The sequence below is a fragment of the Lithobates pipiens genome, unplaced genomic scaffold (assembly GCF_037356315.1).
Source record: "Lithobates pipiens isolate NorthernLeopardFrog02 unplaced genomic scaffold, aLitPip1_a1.2 Scaffold_23, whole genome shotgun sequence".
Lineage (NCBI taxonomy): Eukaryota > Metazoa > Chordata > Amphibia > Anura > Ranidae > Lithobates > Lithobates pipiens.
This window is the reverse complement of record NW_027507785.1, coordinates 110,701,723-110,723,822: the sequence shown is the minus strand read 5'-3', so window position 1 is coordinate 110,723,822 and position 22,100 is coordinate 110,701,723. Positions and strand designations below refer to the sequence as shown.

The 22,100-nt window shown below is 42.9% G+C and overlaps 1 protein-coding gene across 1 annotated transcript in view; it reads left to right on the top strand.

Moving 5' to 3' along the window:
- NUP210 (nucleoporin 210) overlaps positions 1 to 22,100 on the top strand; it is a 353,934-nt gene that overhangs the window by 196,124 nt on the left and 135,710 nt on the right. Inside the window, exon 26 of the mRNA XM_077452181.1 lies at positions 1,599 to 1,679. Coding sequence (XP_077308307.1) covers positions 1,599 to 1,679 — 81 coding nt within the window. The remainder of the gene's footprint in view (positions 1 to 1,598; positions 1,680 to 22,100) is intronic.

Below are 22,100 nucleotides of genomic sequence, written 5' to 3'. Positions count from 1 at the left end.
TATGTGGTATCCCCGTACTCAGGAGAAGCAGCAGAATTTATTTTGGGGTGTCATTTCACATACGCCCATAGCATGTGTGAGCAATATATCATTTAGTGACAACTTTGTGTAAAAAAAAAAAAAAAATTTTTTTTTTGTCATTATTCAATCGCTTGAGGCAAAAAAATAAAATATTCAATGGGCTCAACATGCCTCTTATCAATTTCCTTAGGGGGTCTACTTTCCAAAATGGGGTCATTTGGGGGGGTTTTGTACTGCCCTGTCATTTTAGCACCTCAAGAAATGAGATAGGCAGTCGTAAACTAAAAGCTGCGTAAATTCCAGAAAACGTACCTTAGTTTGTAGATGTGACAACTTTTGCGCAAACCAATAAATATACAATTATTGACTTTTTTTTTACCAAAGACATGTGGCTGAATACATTTTGGCCTAAATGTATGACTAAAATTGAGTTTATTGGATTTTTCTAATAACAAAAAGTAGAAAATATCATTTTTTTTCAAAATTTGCGGTCTTTTTACGTTTATATCGCAAAAAATAAAAATCGCAGAGGCAATCAAATACCATCAAAAGAAAGCTCTATTTGTGGGAAGAAAAGGACGCAAATTTTGTTTGGGTACAACATTGCATGACCGCGCAATTACCAGTTAAAGCAGCGCAGTGCCAAAGTGTAAAAAGACCTCTGGTCATTTACCAGCAAAATGGTCCGGTCTGAAAGTGGTTAAATGGTGTATTTTTTTCCCAAAAAAATGCATTTGAAAGACCTCTGTGCAAATGCCGTGTGACATAAAATATTGCAACAACCGCTATTTTATTCCCTAGGATCTCTGCTAAAAAAATATATATAATTTTTGGGGGGTCTAAGTGATTTTCTGGCAGAAAATACAGGATTTTTACTTGTAAGCAACAAGTGTCAGAAAAGATTTAGTCTTTAAATGGTTAAACTGAGAACTTCTACACACAGAGATGACTTCATTCATTCAAGTGTAAACATTGTATCATTTAGTTCTTTTCTTGGCAGTCTGCCCAGAGAGGAGGAAAGTGTTGCTATGACGACTCAGTCCCGCTGTAGAATCGGCTTTTTATCAGCACAATCGGCCGATGCCGATTATTTAAAAAACGGCAAATATCGGCCGATATATCGGCGGGCCGATATATCGGTCGACCTCTACCCATAAGTACCCATCAGTGCAGCCTTTCAGTGCCCACCAGTTTCACCTATGAATGCCTATCAGTGCCACCTCATCGGTGCCGCCTTATCAGTGCAGCTTATTAGTGCCCGATAGTGAAGAAGAGAACTTTTTGCTAAATTTTATAACCGCCACGAAGAAACTGTTGTTTTTTTTTTTTTTTTTTCAAACTTTTTGGTCTTTTCTTATTTGTTATTGCAAATAATAAAAACTGCAGAGGTGATCAAATATCACCAAAAGAAAGCTCTATTTGTGGGAACAAAATAATACATTTTTTGATTGGGTACAGTGTAGCATGACTGCGCAATTGTCATTTAAATGGTGACAGCTGAAAATTGGCTTGGGCAGGAAGGGGGGGGGGGGTAAGTGCCTGGTATTGAAGTGGTTAACCAATTTTCTGTATTTCAGGATAAAGTAGAGGTGGAAGTAATCCAGCTGAAAGCTGTTCGAATTCACGCACCCATCACCAGAATGAAAGGGGGCACACAGGTAAGTCATTGGGGGCAGAGCTCACTCTCTAAAATTCTCAAATCAGACAGATGTACCAATGTGCTAATGTAATGTGTGGTACCAAGATGGCCTTGTGTTGTGTTTTTTCTTTTTTTTTTTCTTTAGAAAGTGTAATTTGAAACTCCTTTTTTCTCTTATATTCACCGACTGACACAGCTCCTCTCTGTAACAGATGGTTGTTAGCCTTATCACTGGGAGAATACTAGACATAGTTGTAATAAAACACTCCCCCAGGCTACAACCCCTCACCCTGCAAAGCAGCATCAGTTTTATTTTGCCTAGCAAAGGAGAAGGACCTAGGAACCCTGCGGGCCCATCGGTCCGTGCTTTTTTTCACGAAGAAGCTTGGGTTTTTGCGCAAGATGAATGATCCTGTTATCCTTGTAGTCTCCCCAGTCTGGCCATCGAGCGTACACACGACCTGCTACTGCTCGGCAGTCCACGACATACCTCAGCTCCAGAGGTGGTCAGTGAGCTTTTATGCTCCGGGGCGTACATATGACAAGGCTACTGATGTCTGCGTAACAGTATGCTGAGGCCAGTAGCCTTCCCTGTACTGATCAGGAGTAGATCTATAATGGAATGTCTCCCAGCTCTTCAGGACTGGTAAGTACAGCTCTCCCTGCCCCGGCGGTGCTGAGCAGCTGGGCATTTCCTGGGAGGTCGATTCGGGGGTCCCTCACCTCCCTATCTTCTCTCCCCTGTCCCTATCTTCCCTCCCCTCCCCCTCACAGGGGGGGGGGGGGGGTTGCTGCATGTGGTGCTGAGCTGTGTGTGTGTGTGTGTGTGTGTGTGTGTGTGAGATCCCTGAGGGCTCTCACCTGGGACTGGCTGGCTGGTGGTGCGTGGGAAGAAAGGGGCTAAACAGCGACCCCTGCCCCGCCCTCTAGGGAGAGCTCTGACGCAGACTCGGGTCCTGCTGAGGCGGGTGACCCCTGATCTGTCTCGTCAGGTGACGCTGACCAGGACCATTCGGATAGTGAGGATGTATCCCCGTCCGGGAGCGCCAAATCGCTTGTTGGAACGCTTATCACAGCTGTGTGTGATACCCTGAAGATTCAGGAGCCAGCGGATCTTTCTGCTGATGTACCGGTCCCCTTTGGGTCCCACAAACCAGCACGTTCATCTAACACTACCTGCCTGGACTTTGCATGTTCTCCCTGTGCCTGCGTGGGTTTACTCCGGGTACTCCGGTTTCCTCCCACACTCCAAAGACATGCAGGTAGGTTAATTGGCTTCTGTCCAAAATTGGCCTTAGTATATGAATGGGGACCTTAGATTGTGGGCTCCTTGAGGGTAGGGACCAATGTGAGTTTGCAATGTACAGGGATAGGGGTAGACACTCACTCAGGTTGAACTGGATGGACTGGTGTCTTTATTCAACCTTACTAACTATGAAACTATAAGGTGTTCCCGTATCGGACTTATTTTGACAAGTTCATTTACAGGGAATGGGGTCTCCCGCAATGGACCTTTTCGGTCCCCAAATACATGGTGGTGCATTACCCCTTTGAGGAAAGCCTTCTCAAAAAATGGTCGGCTCCTCTGGTCGTGGACCCCCCAGTGTCCAGGTTAAATAAAGTAACCACAATCCCAGTTGAGGGGACTCCTGCATTCAAGGATCCCGCGGACAGGAAGGCTGAGGCAGTGGCTCGTTCCTTGTTTACGGTTGTGGGGTCAGCCGTGCGACCTGTACTGGCATCCGCACTTGTGTCGCAGACACTGACGGAGTGGACAAAACTTTTGTACCACGAATTGGGAGAGCAACAGGCTTCCCCTGTCTGCGTGTAACTAGCAGACCAACTAGTGCAAGACCTTAAGTACGTCTGTGACACGGCCCTGGATACTCTCCCTCTGTTATCCAGGATCTCAGTGTCAGCTGTGGTGCTGAGGCGCCTAATTTGGCTAAAATGCTGGTCTGCTGACCAGGCATCCAAAAAAGCCCTGACGGATCGGTCCCTACCTTGGAGTCCGGCTTTTTGGAGCCTCATTAGATGACATTATTAAAAATACCACAGGTGGTAAGAGTACCCTACTCCCACAGGCCAGGAAGGCTAAGGAGCCACGCCGTAGGCAAGGCCCCCTCTTTTTCCGCTCACAAACTGCTTTTTCGTCTGCCCGGAGCTTTCGACAAAACGTTCCCAGCCCGACAGGACAGTCAAAAACATCCCTGGAACCACAAGCCTAACAAGCCTGTGAATAAAAGTGCTACCGCATGAGGGTTTGCCTCCCACCCGAGACATGCGGGTCGCCTTTGGGAGTTTGCAGCCCGGTGGTCCTCCCGGTTATCCGACCAATGGGTCTGCGATCTGATTTCCACAGACTGCAAGATAGTTTCTCTCTTGGTCGCCAAACAGATTCTCCCCCTCCAGCATACCTGTAGCCCTGGTTCGCCGGGAGGCCCTGTTGGGGGAAGTAAGGGATTTGCTTAATCGCGGGGTGATTGTACCGGTTCAGAACGCGGAACACTTCCAGGGATTCTACTCAAATCTGTGGTTCCCAAGAAGGAAGGGGTACGTCCGATTTCGGACCTAAAAGCCCTCAATAACTTTGTGACAGTGCAGAGGTTCAGAATGGAATCAGTTCGCTCAGTAGTTGCTGCACTCCATCAAGGGGACTCCCTGGCATCCTTAGACATCCAGGATGCGTACCTGCACATACCCATATGCCTCCAGCATCAAGTTTCTGCGATTTGCAGTTGGGGAAGCCCACTACCAGTTTGTGGCTCTTCCTTTTGGCCTGGCACAGCCCCCCCGAGTCTTTCCCAAGGCACTGGCTATAATTTTGGCATTGCTGGGACAACGAGGGATCGTGATCGTGGGATACCTAGATGATCTCCTGAGGGCATCTTCCGCCTCAGAATTAGGGGAGGATGTGGCGATCACCATGCAAACCCTGCAAGAATTTGGGTGGCTGTTGAACCTCAAAAAGTCGTTGATTGTGCTGACCCAGCGTCTGGAGTACCTAGGCTTGCTATTGGACTCCAGGGAAGCGAGGGTTTTTCTCCCTTAAGACTCTGATCCGCTGTAAAACTGCTGATGAACCGCAAGTGGTCGTCGCTCCGCTTTTGCATGCGCGTACTGGGTCTCATGGTAGCTTCCTTCAAGGCAGTACCTTATGACCAGATCCACACCAGAGTCCTGCAGAAGGAGATTTTGACAAAATGGGACAAATCTCAGTTGTCCCTGGATCGACAGATCCAGGTGAGCCAGTCAGAGATTCACTGATCTGGTGGTTGAGGTCCCCGGTGATTCAGTCCGGAAAATCGTTCCTTCCTCTGAAATGGACGGTGATCACAACGGACGCCAGTCTATCCGGATGGGGTTTCAGTCGGCTCAGGGCCTCTTGTCGACGGAAGAATCGGAGTTGCCGATCAATCTGCTCAAATTGAGAGCAATCAGGCTGTGTCTCCACACATGGTCGATGAGACTGCAAGGCCGATCAGGATCCAGTTAGACATCGCTACAGCCGTGGCATACGTAAATCACCAAGGGGGAAAAAGAAGCTCAGCCGCTGCATGGGAGGTCACTCACATACTTCGTATATACTTTGTATATACTTCGTATATGCAAAATAATTTTATCCCCCAAACACCTGTCTACAACACGTTTTATGACTGATGATTGCAGTTAAATTGTATGGTTTCAGGATAGAAATGCAGTATTGAAAACATTGGGTTGACCAGTAACATGCGTATTGATGCATCGTAGATCATTAGGATGAATAGTTGTCGTCAGGGCCTTAAATATTTTTAACTGCTCTCAGAATTCTTTTGTATAAATATTTGTCTAATGTTATTTCCTTTATTTTGCCACTTTACGTAGCTTCTATACCAGGAGTTCTCAACCTTTTCAAGAGTGAGGGCCACATAAAGCTCCTTCTTAATAAAGGCAGTACAGTAAAGCTTTAGAAAACAATCTGCATTAATGTTAAGCCCCTTCGTATGTCTTATTTTCTAGTGTTTTGTAAAATCTTCCTCTCTGGGAGAAGCCGGTGCCATGTCAGCTAATGTCTTCTGAGTCCACAGTGTGCTGTACACCCCCTGTGACGTTGTGGGTCACATGGGATTTAGCAGAAACTTGTGAATGGGACTAAAATCTTGCAGCATTTGGTGCTGTAGAGGAAATAGGTGAGCAATGGCATATAATGAAAGGATCGACGGCACAATAAGTGGGCCTGTAAACTGAGGCAAATATGCACATGCAACGGTGACATCAGGAAAAAAACAGGACTGATTATAAGAGAAAGGAGACTGTTGGAATGATTTTACAGAAAGCGATTAGTAAAAAAATAAAATTAGCCCTTTATAGTACAAAAAAAAAGCAGATGATCACTACTTTAACCACTTGCCGACCAGCGCACGACGATGTACGTCGACAGAATAGCACGGGCAGGCAAATGGGCGTACATGTATGTCCCTTTAAATTTGCCGCCCTGCCATCGGGCGCGCGCCACCGGCGGCGCGCTGGTCGGGACCCCCGTGAGTCCGGTCGCGGGACCCGCGGACTTTATCGCCACGGGCATCCCCGCGATCGTCTCACGGAGCGGCCGAATGGAGAAGTGCCGTTGTAAAAAACATTTCTCCATTCTGCCTAGCAACTAGTGACGCTGATCTCTGCTCCATGTGATTGGAGCAGAGATCAGTGTTCACTAAATGAAAGCCCAACCCCCCCACAGTTAATAACACACCCCTAGGAACACTTAACCCCTACACTGCCACCCACTGGTTAACCCCTTCACTGCCAGTGTCATTTACACAGGAATCACTGCATTTATATAGCAGTGATTACTGTATAAATGACAATGGTCCCAAAAATGTGTCAAAAATGTCCGATGGGTCCCCCACAATGTCGCAGTCACAATAAAAATCGCTGATCGCCGCCATTACTTTAAAAAAAAAAAAAAATAATAAAACATTATTAATAAAAATGCTATAAAACTATCCCTATTTTGTAAACGCTATAACTTTTGCGCAAACCAATCAATAATCGCTTATTGTGATTTTTTTTTAACCAAAAATATGTAGAAGAATACGTATCGGCCTAAACTGAGGGAAAAAAATGTTTTTTTTTATATATTTTTGGGGGATATTTATTATAACAAAAAGTAAAAAATAATGCGTTTTTTTTCAAAATTGTCGCTCTATTTTTGTTTATAGCGCAAAAAATAAAAACCGCAGGGGGGATCAAATACCACCAAAAGAAACCTCTATTTGTGGGAAAAAAAGGACGTCAATTTTGTTTGGGAGCCACGTCGCACGACCGCGCAATTGTCAGTTAAAGCGACGCAGTGCCGAATCGCAAAAAGTGGTCTGGTCTTTGACCAGCAAATTGGTCCGGTCTGAAAGTGGTTAATGGGTTCATTTTTTTTTTTTTACTGTAGAACTGTGAAAGTAATATTTACAGTAGCAATCGCTCTTTGTACTATAAAGGGCTAAAAAAAAAAAATTGTAACCCCATTATGTTAATTGATTATGAAAATAGTAATCGATTAATTTCATAATCGATTAGTTGTCGATTAAAAAATTAGTTGTTTCAGCCCTTTTAAAGGTCATATGATACTGTGCAAATAATCAAATTTGTGTATCCAACTAATAAATGTGCTGAATTTTCTTAAAGTGCAATCTGTGACAGAGGAAAAAAATATATTCTGAATCCAAAATCCGAACTAAAATAAAGTCTTGATACTTTTCAAATACTGGAAAAAACACAAAAAAAGTTAATAAAAATTCATCTAGAAGCTTCTTTAAAGTGCAATAGATGTTCAAAACGTGCCAATTCATGCATCCATTGTGATTCGTGCAGTCCGTGGTGCGCCCCACTGTTTCCCCCAGCCTCTCCCCTCAATTAGCAGCCCCTACAGGCCTAGTTGTGCTGTATATTACTGGCCGATAATCCCAATCGGCTGATCGATCTCCTATGATTGGCCTCTCTAAATCAATCCCCAGCGATAATCCGATCTCAACCAGCATCAACCGGTCCCAATCCTACACTCCTTTTGCTAGGATCAAGAAATTCCAATGGATATGTCTGTCCAAAGCCTGGGGCCCTTATATCAACTCCTTCTAGTGAAGCTGAAGTTTTGGTTGTGGTGTTATAGACCAACCTTATGTCATCAATCCAGCAATCAATTACAAGGGGCAACAAAAGCTCCAGATTCAGCCAAAGAGTAAAGTAGTAATCGGTTTTCTTGGAACACATGTAATGTACAACCGATGGTTTATTCAACTTGGCTTCCAGCTGGTTTCCTAGGCTGCCAGGAACAAGAACCACAGGTGGTCCTGGAGAACATCCACCTATGGTTGTCGATTCTCACTGTCGTTTTCCTGTGGATACGGTTTACTCGCACTTGATCATTGAAATGCCATGAGGTGAGATCATGCATGGAGCCCCCAGACCAAAGGATATTAACAGTTATTTTGTGTTTCTTCTTATATTTGTGAATAATTGCACCAACTGTTGTCACCCTCTTTCCAAGCTGCTTGGTGATGGTCTTGTAGCCCATTCAAGCCTGGTGTAGGTCTACAACCTTGTCCCTGACATCCTTGGACAGCTCTTTGGTCTTGCCCATGGTGGAGCGATTGGAATATTTTTGGTTGTTTCTGTGAACAGGTGTCTTTTATACAGGTAACAAGCTAAAAGTAGGAGCACTCCTTTTAAGAGAGTGCTTCTAACCTCCGCTCATTACCTGTATAGAAGACACCTGGGAGCCAGAAATCTTGCTGATTGATAGGGGATCAAGTATTTATTTCATTAAAATGCAAATCAATTTATAACTTTTTTTTTGAAATGCGTTTTTCTAGATATTTTTGTTCTGTCTCACTGTTAAAATAAACCTACAATTAAAATTATAGACCAGTGGTTCTCAACCCTTTCCTCAGCTACCCTCACCAGGCCATGTTGTGGGAATGTCTCTTAGGTAAAATAGCTGTCCATAATACTAAGTCATTGACTCAGATTTAAAGCATCTGTGCAAGATAAAGGAAAACCTGCAAACATGGCCTGTTGGGGGTACTTGAGGACAGGGTTGAAAACCACTGTTATAGACCGATCATTTCTTTGTCAGTGAGCAAACGTACAAAATCAGCAGGGGATCAATTATTTTTTTTCCTCACTGTAATAGAACTATCTATGTCAAAGCACAGCTATGTGCTTTGACATAGAACTATGGGAAAGCACAGCTAACCTGTACACATTGCTGCACCCACAGTGTGGGTAGACCGCAGCTCATCAGTGTGAAAGCAGCCTTATAATAGGTTCAGGACTGCAAGTGCTCATTAACATTTGCCGTTTGGGGGGCATTAAAACCCCACAGTTCATTGTGGCCTTCAGCCGGTTACCAAATCACTTAACCACGCCCAGGCCAATTCTGACATTTCTCTCCTACATGTAAAATTCCTAATTTTTTTGCTAGAAAATTACATAGAACCCCCAAATTTATATATGTTTTTTTAACAAAGACTCTAGAGAATACAATGGCGTTCATTGCAACTTTTTATCTTGCACGGTATTTGTGCAGCAATTTTTCGAACACGTTTTTTTTTCAGAAAAAAAAAACTATTTCATGCTTAAAAAAAAAACAAAGCCCAATTTTTTTGCATAATGTGAAAGAGGAGGATACGCCGAGTAAATAGATACCCAACATGTCACGCTTCAAAATTGCACACGCTCGTGGGATGGCGCCAAAGTTTGGTATTTAAAAATCCCCATAGGCGACGCTTTAAATTTTTTTTACTGGTTACATATTTTGGGTTACAGAGGAGGTCTAGGGCTAGAATTATTGCTCTCGTTCTAATGTTCGCGGTGATACATCACATGTGTGGTTTGAACACAGTTTTTTTTTTTTATTCCTATTACAAGGAATGTAAACATCCCTTGTAATAGCAATATGGCATGATCGGACATATTTACAGTGAGATATGGGGTCAATAAGACCCGTATCTCACCTCTAGGCTGGGAAGAATAAAAAAAAAAAAAAAAAAAAAAAATGATCCTGGCTTCCTAGCCAGATCGGCGCCGTTAATTTGAATACAGAGGTCGGGCATGACGTCATAACATCGCGCCCAGCCTCCGAACGATCATAGAGACTCAGGGGACGATCTAGTCCGCCGGAAATCTCTATGGTAACTTGCTGGGGCCGGCGGATCCTGTGACTGACTCACCGATGGAAACGATGAGTCGGTAGAAGCACGGGAGGGAGGGGGGGCGTCCCCTCCCGCCGCCCGTAAGAACGATCAATCGGTGGAACAGCCGCTATGATCATTCTTATGGTGCAGGGAATCGCTGGCTGAAAACGGCAATATCTAAATGTCTGTGGCCTCAGGCATCATTTAGATATAACCACTGAAAGCCCATGACGTCAAAAGATGTAGTGTGGGCGCCAAGTGGTTAAAGTGGTAGTAAATGCTCCATGATGAATTTCCCCAATAAATCATTTTTAAAGCGGTTCTTCACCCTAAAGGGGAAGTTCCGCTAGTATTATCCCTCCCCCCCTCCGGTGCCACAATCGGCACCTTTCAGGGGGGAGGGGGGTGCAGTTACCTGAATAATCCAGGTAACTGCACCCACTTCCGGCCAGACCGCCGCAGACCCCCGCATCGCTCCGCCCCCCCCCCCCCGTTGTGTTCTGGGAAACACAGTTCCCAGAGACACAGCGGGGGACCATAAGAGAAGCGCAGCGTGACTCGCGCATGCGCAGTAGGGAACCGGGCAGTGAAGCCCTCATGCTTCACTTCCCGATTCCCTGACAGAGGATGGCGGCGGTGGCTGCAGCGAGACGAGCGATCGCTCATCATCTGCCGCCGACATCGCTGCAGAGAAGCATGTAATGTTTTTGAAGCAATTCGTTTTTTATTCTGCCCAACAACAAATTGGGCAAAAAGAAAGCAAAAACGCAAATTTCAGCAAAATCACGTGTGCAAAAAGCACAGCAGAAACGGATCAAACTGCATACGTGTGTACCGAACCATATGCTGGCCAAACGGATCAATTTTCAGACGAGAATATCCCGACGAAAAATCTTTGTACAGTCACTGAATGAAATTCTCACTTGTTTTTAACATTCTGTTTTTAAAATGAAGGTAATTTCTGAATGAAAACCACATACACTGTCTGAAAATTTCTGTGACCAAGCAGTTTGCTATTTAGTCTGATATTTACCAGCGTCCCTCTAATAGTATATACAGTATATCTCTTCCGTCTGTTAATCTCAGAGTGGATTAGATATTTTGCTCACTAACTATATAGTTGATTATTTATATTTACCACTGCATAGAGACATTTAAGAATAAAGTGCCTTTTTTAAAAACTTGACATAACTAAACTATACACCACACTTTTTTTTTTTTTCAGTTTATTAACCGATTTAATCAAAACAATAATCGGCCAACTAATCGATTATGAAAATAATCGTTGCAGCCCTACACTTTAATAATTTAGTTGCACTTTACCCATTGAATATTTATACACTGAAAATGTATTTAATTTTTATGCACTTTAACCACTTAAAGTGGAAGTAAACTCCCCTATCGTTTTCAGCCAAGGAAGCTGCCATCTTTACCTCTGTTTAATCTTCAACTGCTATGGTGCTGCACATGTGATTCGTTATGACACCAGCCATTGGCTGGTTTGATAATTTGGCTGAGAGCACAGCCAATGTGCAGTTAGCATTCCCGGCATACCTTTTTTTTTAACTGTTTAAATCCATGGGTTTACTTCCACTTTAAGGACCGCCTCCTGCACATATACATCGTCAGAATGGCACAGCTGGGCACAAGCACGTACCTGTGCGTTGCTTTTTAAGTGCTCGCCCATGGCCGCGGGACCAGCGGACCCGATCTCCGCTGGTGTCCCGCGATTGGGTCACAGAGCTGAAGAACGAGGAGAGGTCTGTGTAAACAAACCTCTCCCCGTGCTTCCTACTGAGCCTGTCACCTTTTATAGGGAAAGACGATCAGTGACGTCACATGCCAGGCCACGCCCCCTACAATAAAAAAAAACATAACGTCATACATAACACCTACACTGCCCCCTAGTGGTTAACTCCTTCACTGCCATTGGAATCCGTGCATTTAAATATCACCGATTACTGTATAAATGACAATGGTCCCAAAAATGTCCAATGTGTCCTCCATAATGTCGCAGACACAATAAAAATCGCTGATCACCGCCATTACTAGTAAAACATTTTTTTTATAAAAATGCTATAAATTGTGATTTTTTTTTTTTACCAAAAATATGTAGAAGAATACGTATTGGCCTAAACTGAGGAAAAAAGTTTTTTATATTTTTTGGGGATATTTATTATAGCAAAAAGTAAAAAATGCATTTTTTTCAAAATTGTCGCTCTATTTTTGTTTATAGCGCAAAAAATAAAATCCGCAGAGGTGATCAAATACCACCAAACGAAAGCTCTTTTTGTGGAAAAAAAGGACGTCCCAAATTTGTTTGGGATTCACATCGCACGACCGCGCAATTGTCAATTAAAGCGACGCATTGCCGAATCGCAAAAAGGGGCTTGGTCCTTTGGCTGCAAATTGGTCTGGGGCTTAAGTGGTTAAGGTTTAAACTAAAAGAACAGTATTAGGAATATTGCACATTTATTGTATATTGCACTACATTTTCAGGTCATTTTGCACTATTGCCATTTTGCACATCTGCTTCATATTTTTGTGTGTGTTTAATATTATTTAGAAGAGTCCCTCTGCTGCAGACAGAGGGACTCGGCCTGCCCCCACTCCATCGTCACTGGCGTTGATTGACAGCATTGGGAACCAATGGCTCCCCATGCCCCAACAAAGCCAGCATGAAACGGAAGTGAGGAGAAATGTGATCTGCCTACGTGCACGGCGCTGGATTGAAAGGGGTCTCAGGTAAGTAAAGGGGGGCAATGCTGACACCTAAACATTTTTTACCTTAATGCAGGGAGGTAAAAAAATGTTTTGACTTTAAACCCCTCTAAATAAGCTGCCACCACAAGCATACCTACAGCCATAGGCAAATTTGTTGTTGGCCTTACAGGTCCCTGAAATAATGCTTTACTAATCTTGAGTGATGAAATTAAAAGCAATTGTCTCATGTATATACCTGCATGCCTTCTGAATGTCAAAGTGTGAAAAAAGATAAATTACTGCTTATTGTACAAACATTCTAAAACCACCTGGGAAGATTTGTTGCTACCCCTAGAAAAGATTATAATTGGATCATAGTGAATTTCAAACTCACGATCTTCTGTAATTAGTACCACATAAAAGATCTTTATTTTTGTAATCAGACGACCGATTTAAATGGCGTTTGGTACCAGAATGTGCACTGCACTAAATATGGACCAAAGAAGAGTGTTGTCTAAAGGAGATTAGAAAGAACGTTTTAGAACACCATGTCAAAAGGTAAACACTATAAGACCATCTCTAGGGAGCTTGATGTAAACAGCCGTTGAACATTTACATTTTTTTTTCATTAAGTTGAAGATTCACATTTGCATACTTTGTATATGCAAAAAATTTTTATCCCCCAAACACCTGTCTACAAAACATTTTATGACTGACTGCAGTTGAATTGTATGGTTTCAGGATAGAGTATAAAACGAGAGAGCACACTCCAGCCCTAGTGTATTATCGTTTATTAACCACTTCAGCCCCGGACCAATAAACACCTTAAGGACCAGAGGTCTTTTTCCAATTTCGCACTGCGCTGCTTTAACTGGTAATTGCGCGGTCATGCAATATTGCACCCAAACGAAATTTGCGTCCTTTTCTTCCCACAAATAGAGCTTTCTTTTGATGGTATTTGATTGCCTCTGCGATATTTTTTTTTTGCGATATAAATGGAAAAAGAGCGAAAATTTTGAAAAAAAAAAAGATATTTTCTTTTTGTTATAAGAAAAATCGAATAAACTAAATTTTAGTCATACATTGAGGGCAAAATTTATTCAGCCACATGTCTTTAGTAAAAAAAATGTCAATAAGCGTATATTTTTTGGTTTGCGCAAAAGTTATAGTGTCTACAAACTAGAGTACATTTTCTGGAATTTACACAGCTTTTAATTTATGACTGCCTATCTCATTTCTTGAGGTGCTAAAATGGCAGGGCAGTACAACCCCCCCCCCCCCCCCCCCCAAATGACCCCATTTTGGAAAGTAGACACCCCAAGGAAATTGCTGATGAGTATGTTGAGCCCATTGAATATTTATTTTTTTGTCCTAAGGGATTGAATAATGACAAAAAAAAAAGCCTAGCCGCGTACGGGACCCCGAAATCCAAGCACCGCCTTCAGGGCATACATTTATTTTACTCCTCACTACCTATCACAGTTTTGAAGGCCATAAAATGCCAAGATGGCACAAAACCCCCCCAAATGACCCCATTTTGGAAAGTAGACACCCCAAGCTATTTGCTGAGGGCCATGTTGAGACCATTGAATATTTTTTTTTTGTCCCAAGGGATTGAATAATGACAAAAAATAATAATAATGTCACTAAATGATATATTGCTCACACATGCCATGGTTATATGTGGAATTGCACCCCAAAATATATTCCGCTACTTCTCCCGAGTATGGGGATACCACATGTGTGGGACTTTTTGGGAGTCTAGTCGCGCACGGCACCCCGAAAACCAATCACCACCTTCAGGATTTCTAAGGGTGCAAATTTTGGATTTAACTCCTCACTACCTATCACAGTTTCGAAGGCCATAAAATGCCAAAATAGCACAAAACCCCCCAAAATGACCCCATTTTGGAAAGTAGACACCCCAAGCTATTTACTGAGAGGCATGTTGAGTCCATGGAATATTTTATATTTTGCCAAAAGTTGCGGGAATATTACAAACTTTTTTTTTTTTGCACAAAGTTGTCACTAAATGATATATTGCTCACACATGCTATGGGCAGAAGTCAAATTACACCCCAAAATAAATTCTGCTGCTTCTCCCGAGTATGGGGATACCACATGTGGGGGACTTTTTGGGAGCCTAGCCACGTACGGGACCCCGAAAACCAAGCACTGCCTTCCGGATTTAAATATAAAATGCTACCAAAAAAACTGTTAGCGATCGCAGGGATCAGGCCTGACTCTGCGATCGCTGCAGTTATGTGTTTAGTGTTTTGTAAGTGACAGTGATCGATCGATACTGCACTTGGGTGGGCTGGGCAGAGGGGCAAAACGCAGGTGCTAGCAGGTATCTGGGCTGATCCCGCTAACAATGCGTTTTTTTGGAACCCTGAACTGCTGGGGACGCTAGTATAGATCTGATCAGATATTGATCTGTTCAGATTCTATACCACTACGGGAGGTGTATGCTTTGCGCGTGGGTGTTAGCGGTACTGGCACTAACCTAGCGCTGCCTGGGGCGACGCAGACCCTGACCCTAAAACCTAATTGATATCACCCGCTGGGTGATCAGGGGGTTAAACCTTTATTGGGTAATAAATGGTGGGTGCCCTGATGCTATAAAAAGCAAACTAACCAGAGTCACCCGTAACACTTATACGGTGATCAGTGGTGAAAGGGTTAACTAGGGGCAATCAGGGGGTTCAAATTTTTATTAGGTAGTATATGGGGGTCCCTGGCGCTATATAAAAACCTGACGGGGAACCTAAATAACTAACTGGCTAACCAGAGTCACCAGTGACACTTATACTGTGATCGCTGGTGAAAGGGTTAACTAGGGGCAATCAGGGGGTTAAAACCATTATTGGGTAGTATATCGGGGTACCTAGCGCTATAAAAACCTGGCGGTGAACCTAAAAAAATAACTAGCTACCTAGCGACAGTAGCGACACTGATGCAGCGAACAGAAAAATGATCGCTTAGTGACACTGGCAAAAGGGGGTGAAAGGGTTAACTAGGGGCAATCAGGATGTTAAAACCATTATTGGGTAGTATATCGGGGTACCTAGCGCTATAAAAACCTGGCGGTGAACCTAAAAAAATAACTAGCTACCTAGCGACAGTAGCGACACTGATGCAGCGATCAGAAAAATGATCGCTTAGTGACACTGGCAAAAGGGGGTGAAAGGGTTAACTAGGGGCAATTAGGATGTTAAAACCATTATTGGGTAGTATATCGGGGTACCTAGCGCTATAAAAACCTGGCGGTGAACCTAAAAAAATAACTAGCTACCTAGCGACACTGATGCAGCGATCAGAAAAATTATCGCTTAGTGACAGTGGCAAAAGGGGTGAAAGGGTTAACTCTAGGGGCAATCAGGGTGTTAAATCTTTATTGGGGGGTGATAGGGGGCTACCCTGGACCTAACACTAACTGCCCTGACAGTTTTTACTTTTACAACTAACACTGAATGCATTGATCAGTAAAGAAATGATCAATGCAATCAGTGACACTGTGACTGGGGGGGGGGGGCGGGGGCGATCGGGGGGGCTGGTTTGTGTACCTATGTGTACCTATGTGTCAGTGTAGTGTTTTGGTGCACTTACTTTTAGTCTTCTCCTCGTAGTCCGGTCAAAAAGACCGCCCCGAGGAGAATGACATCACTTCCTCCTTCCTGTGTAAACAATACACAGTGGGAGGAAGTTCGTCATTGGCCAGGAGCGATCGAGAGGGGGTGGCCAGAAACCAACGGCCATCCCCTCATCACGGATCGCTGCTGGAGGGAAACGGACCGCCGTATCCAGCGGGAGGGGGTCCGATCGGACCGCCGTATCCAGCGGGAGGGGGTCTGATCGGACCCCCCACCCGCTGGAAGGCAGGCACGTACATGTACGTGCTTGTGCCTGCCTGTGCCATTGTAATGACGTACATTGGCAATATGGCGGTCCTTAAGTGGTTAAAAAGTCAATTGATTAAAAAGCAGGGATTGCACTCAGATTGCCGGTGTATGCCTAACATCAATGTTTCCACGGCAGCCTCCTCTCCTGGTTTGTAGGCTCTTACAGTGGCTTGCAGCGAGGTATGGTAAACGCTGCAGGCTTACATTGCCTGTTATCCACTACCGCACACCGCCCACGGACCAGCCAGCTGTGTCACCCGCGGCCAGGGGGAGGGATAAACTGCGAACGTGCTGACTGCTGAAAAGGCATAAACAACTGTTACTACAACAACATGTTTTGGAGGCGTGGCCTCCTTCAGGTAACGCCCTCTAGTCCACCAGTGACTTTAATACACACGGACCCTACCGCCCCTCCTCGCCAGCAGCCAATGAAAAACTACAGACTAGAAGCAGGAAGTACACAGCGGGAAATGTCTACAAAGCGGAGGGAACAGTTTAACAACAGTTTAGAAAACAAAAACTAAAATATACAATTAACATATATAATTATATAATTGCAAATCAAATGGTCATAGAAGTTTATAGATCTAATTTTCATACTACAACGAATATTAAAATACAATATTATATACTATAAATATATAATATATAACATTCTTAAATTAAAATTATATATTTATACACACTACAAGCGGAGTAAAAATGCATATTACAGGATCTCATCAAAACTTAGATTATATATTTATATGATATTACATCAAATTTTATAAAATCTAGATACTATATTAAAATAAAATATATGCTATTCTTATATTTATATATGTAAATTACATGAAATTTATAGAATTTATAAAATGTATTAAACCATCATAATTAGCCAACTGCTACACATATAAAAAAATATATATATATCAGAATGGTACGTGCGATGAGGACCCGTTTTGGTGAGCGTAGGAGGTTTGTAGAGAAGAAGATTGAGAAGCATAGTGTGCCACGTCACTTCAAGCACAAACATGATGGTAGCACTATGGGGCTGGAACTTTTTGGCATAGAATCCATACCGATGTCTATTCCAGAAGGTGAACGCTTTGACCGACTGCAAACGAGAATCCTTTTGGATTTTTACTCTAAACAGTACACTCGCCAAAATGGGTCCTCATCGCACGTACCGTTCTGATATATAGATATATATATATATATATATATATATATATATAGATATATATAGATATATATATAGATATATATATAGATATATATATATTTTTTTATATGTGTAGCAGTTGGCTAAATATACAGAAAACGAACAAAACTCTGGATAGCCGCACTCCGGATTGAGTAAAAAGTAAAAAAGCCTTTAATTCTTCAAGTAAAAACACTCCATATTACACGAAACATCACAGCAAAGGGAAACAAAAATTTAGAACAAGAAATACTGACGCGCTTCACGCTAAGACCAGCGCTTACTCATAGAGCGTGTAGCAGTTGGTTAATTATGATGTCCCGCTGTGTACTTCCTGCTTCTGGTCTGTAGTTTCTTTCATTGGCTGCTGGCGAGGAGGGGCGGTAGGGTCCGTGTGTATTAAAGTCACTGGTGGACTAGAGGGCTTTTCCTGAAGGAGGAGGCCACGCCTCCGAAACATGTTGTCGTAGTAACAGTTATTTATGCCTTTTCAGCAGTCGGCACGTTCGCAGTTTATCCCTCCCCCTGGCTGCGGGTGACGCCACACACAGCTGGCTGGTCCGTGTGAGTGTGTGGGCGGTGTGCGGTAGTGGATAGCAGGCAATGTAAGCCTGCAGCGTTTACCATACCTCGCTGCAAGCCACTGTAAGAGCCTACAAACCAGGAGAGGAGGCTGCCGTGGAAACATTGATATGCATACACCGGCAATCTCTGAGTGCAATCCCTGTTTTTTAATCAATTGACTTTTTAATAAATGATAATACACAAGGGCTGGCGTGCGCTCTCTTGTTTTATACTCTTTTTATATATGTCTGCCACCCAGTGGACTTTTGAAAGAGCTGAAACACCCAGAGCGGAGTGAATATACAGTGGTGTGAAAAAGTGTTTGCCCCCTTCCTCATTTCCTGTTCCTTTGCATGTTTGTCACACTTAAGTGTTTCGGAACATCAAACCAATTTAAACAATAGTCAAGGACAACACAAGTAAACACAAAATGCAATTTGTAAATGAAGGTGTTTATTATTAAAGGTGGAAAAAAAATCCAAACCATCATGGCCCTGTGTGAAAAAGTGATTGCCCCCCTTGTTAAAACATACTATAACTGTGGTTGTCCACACCTGAGTTCAATTTCTCTAGCCACACCCAGGCCTGATTGTTGCCACACCTGTTCACAATCAAGGCATCACTTAAATAGGAGCTGCTTGACACAGTAAGGTCCACCAGAAGATCCTTAAAAGCTACACATCATGCCGAGACCCAAAGAAATTCAGGAACAATTGAGAAAGAAAGTAATTGAGATCTATCAGTCTGGAAAGGGTTATAAAGCCATTTCCAAAGCTTTGGGAATCCAGCAAACCACAGTGAGAGCCATTATCCACAAATGGCGAAGACATGGAACAGTGGTGAACCTTCCCAGGAGTGGCCGGCCGCCCAAAATTACCCCAAGAGCGCAGCGACTACTCATCCAAGAGGTCACAAAAGACCCCACAACAACGTCCAAGGAACTGCAGGCCTCACTTGCCTCAGTTAAGGTCAGCGTTCATGCCTCCACCATCAGGAAAAGACTGGGCAAAAATGGCCTGCATGGCAGAGTTCCAAGGAGAAAACCACTGCTGAGCAAAAAGAACATCAAAGCTCTTCTCAATTTCTCCACAACACATCTTGATGATCCCCAAGACTTTTGGGACAACATTCTGTGGACCGATGAGACAAAAGTGGAACTCTTTGGAAGGTGTGTGTCCAAGTATATCTGGCGTAGAAGGAACACTGCATTTCATAAAAAGAACATTATACCAACAGTAAAATATGGTGGTGGTAGTGTGATGGTCTGGGGCTGTTTTGCTGCTTCAGGACCTGGAAGACTTGCCGTGATAAAAGGAACTATGAATTCTGCTGTCTACCAAGAGATCCTGAAGGAGAATGTCCGACCATCTGTTCATGTACTCAAGCTGAAACGAACTTGGGTTCTGCAGCAGGACAATGATCCTAAACACACCAGCAAGTCCACCACCGAATGGCTGAAGAAAAACAAAATGAAGACTTTGGAGTGGCCTAGCCAAAGTCCTGACCTGAATCCTATTGAGATGTTGTGGTATGACCTTAAAAAGGCCGTTCATGCTCGAAAACCCTCTAATGTAACTGAATTAGGACAATTCTGCAAAGATGAGTGGGCCAAAATTCCTCCAGGACGCTGTAAAAGCCTCATTGCACGTTATCGCAAACGCTTGGTTGCAGTTGTTGCTGCTAAGGGTGGCCCAACCAGTTATTAGGTTTAGGGGGCAATCACTTTTTCACACAGGGCCATGATGGTTTGGATTTTTTTTCACCTTTAATAATAAACACCTTCATTTACAAATTGCATTTTGTGTTTACTTGTGTTGTCCTTGACTATTGTTTAAATTGGTTTGATGTTCCGAAACACTTAAGTGTGACAAACATGCAAAGGAACAGGAAATGAGGAAGGGGGCAAACACTTTTTCACACCACTGTATTAACTAGATGCATTCAAGTTGAAATGTACAGGTGGGGACAGCGCCAATCTTGGTTCAGGTTGTATATTTGTATGGTTTCAGGATAGGGATGCAGTATTGGCAACAAATGTGGGTAAAGATGATGGAAAAAACATCTTTGTAAGATGACATTTTAAATTCAGGCCGGCTTCACACCTGAGAACTTTTGTTTTAAGGAATTTTTCATTCATTTTTTGATGCTCATTTTCACACATTTACGCATATTTAAATTATGCATAAGTACTCAGCTAGGGTGAGAGGTCCCTGACATTTTCTAAAATATAGCCAGTCCAGCTGCTCATGGTCAGTTGCCAGGTTTGAGCCTCAGTAACTAAGCATTTGTAGTGGATGAAAACGTATGTATCGTGCATTTTCTTCAGCTCCCATTGACTGCTATGTGCCCCTCAACACACACCAATGGATGAAAAAACCTACCTGGACTATTTTTCATGATGCTCCTGAGGACATCCTCGTATATATATGAACCAGACCAGTTTATTGAAAACATTGGGTTGACAAGTAACATGCGCATTGATGCATCGTAGATCATTAGGATGAATAGTTGTGATCAGGGCCTTAAAGTGGAAGTAAACTCATCCATAAAACAGTTTCATTTCTGGCACATGCCGGAAATGTAACTCCCATTGGTTGTACTCTCAACCGAACTGTCAAACCATCCAATGGCTGGTGTCTAAACTGATCACATGTGCAGCATCATGGCAGTTGTCAGTTGTAGATTAAACAGAGGCAAAGATGGCAGCTTCCGTGCCTGAAAATGATAGGAGGGGTTTACTTACACTTTAAGCATATTTTTAACTAATCTCAGAATTCTTTTGTATAAATATTTATGTCTAATGTTATATCCTTTATTTTTCCACTTTACTTGCCTTCTATAGCAGGAGTGCTCAACCTTTTGAAGAGTGAGGGCCACAAAAATCTCCTTAATAAAGGCAGTACAGTAAATCTTTAGAAAACAATCTGCATTAATGTTAAGCCCCTTTGTATGTCTCTTATTTTCTAGTGTTTTGTAAAATCTTCCTCTCTGGGAGAAGTCGGTGCCATGTCAGCTAATGTCTTCTGAGTCCACACTGTGCTGTACACCCCCTGTGACGACGTGAGTCACATGGAAATTATCAGGAATTTGTGAATGGGACTAAAATCTTGCAGTATTTTGGTGCTGTAGAGGAAATGAGTGAGCAATGGCATATAATGAAAGGACTGACAGCACGATAAGTGGGCCTGTAAACCGAAGCAAATATGCGCATGCAACGGTGAAATCAGGAAAAATAAACAGGATTGATTATAAGAGAAAGGAGACTGTTGGAATGATTTTACACAAAGCGATTAGTAAAATGATTTATTGGGGAAATTCCACTTTAAGTGATAACCGGTTGCAGGCTACAATGAACTGTGGGGTTTTAATGCCCCCCAAACCGCAAATGTTAATGAGAACTTGCGGTCCTGAACCCACTATAAGGCTGCTTTCACACTGATGCGCTGCGGTCTACCCACACTGCAGGTGCAGCACTTTGTACAGGTTAACTGTGCTTTCCCATAGTTCTATGTCAAAGCACATAGCTGTGCTTTGACATAGATAGTTCTATTACAGTGAGGAAAAAAATATTTGATCCCCTGCTGATTTTGTACATTTACTCACTGACAAAGAAATGATCGGTCTATAACAGTGGTTCTCAACCTTGTCCTCAAGTACCCCCAAAAGGCCATGTTTGCAGGTTTTCCTTTATCTTGCACAGGTGCTTTAAATCTGAGTCAAGGACTTAGTATTATGGACAGCTATTTTATCTGAGACATTTCTACAACATGGCCTGGTGAGGGTACTTGAGGACAGGGTTGAGAACCATTGATCTATAATTTTGATTGTAGGTTTATTTTAACAATGAAACAGAATAACAACAAAAATATCTAGAAAAAAAACGCATTTCAAAAAAGTTATAAATTGATTTGCATTTTAATGAA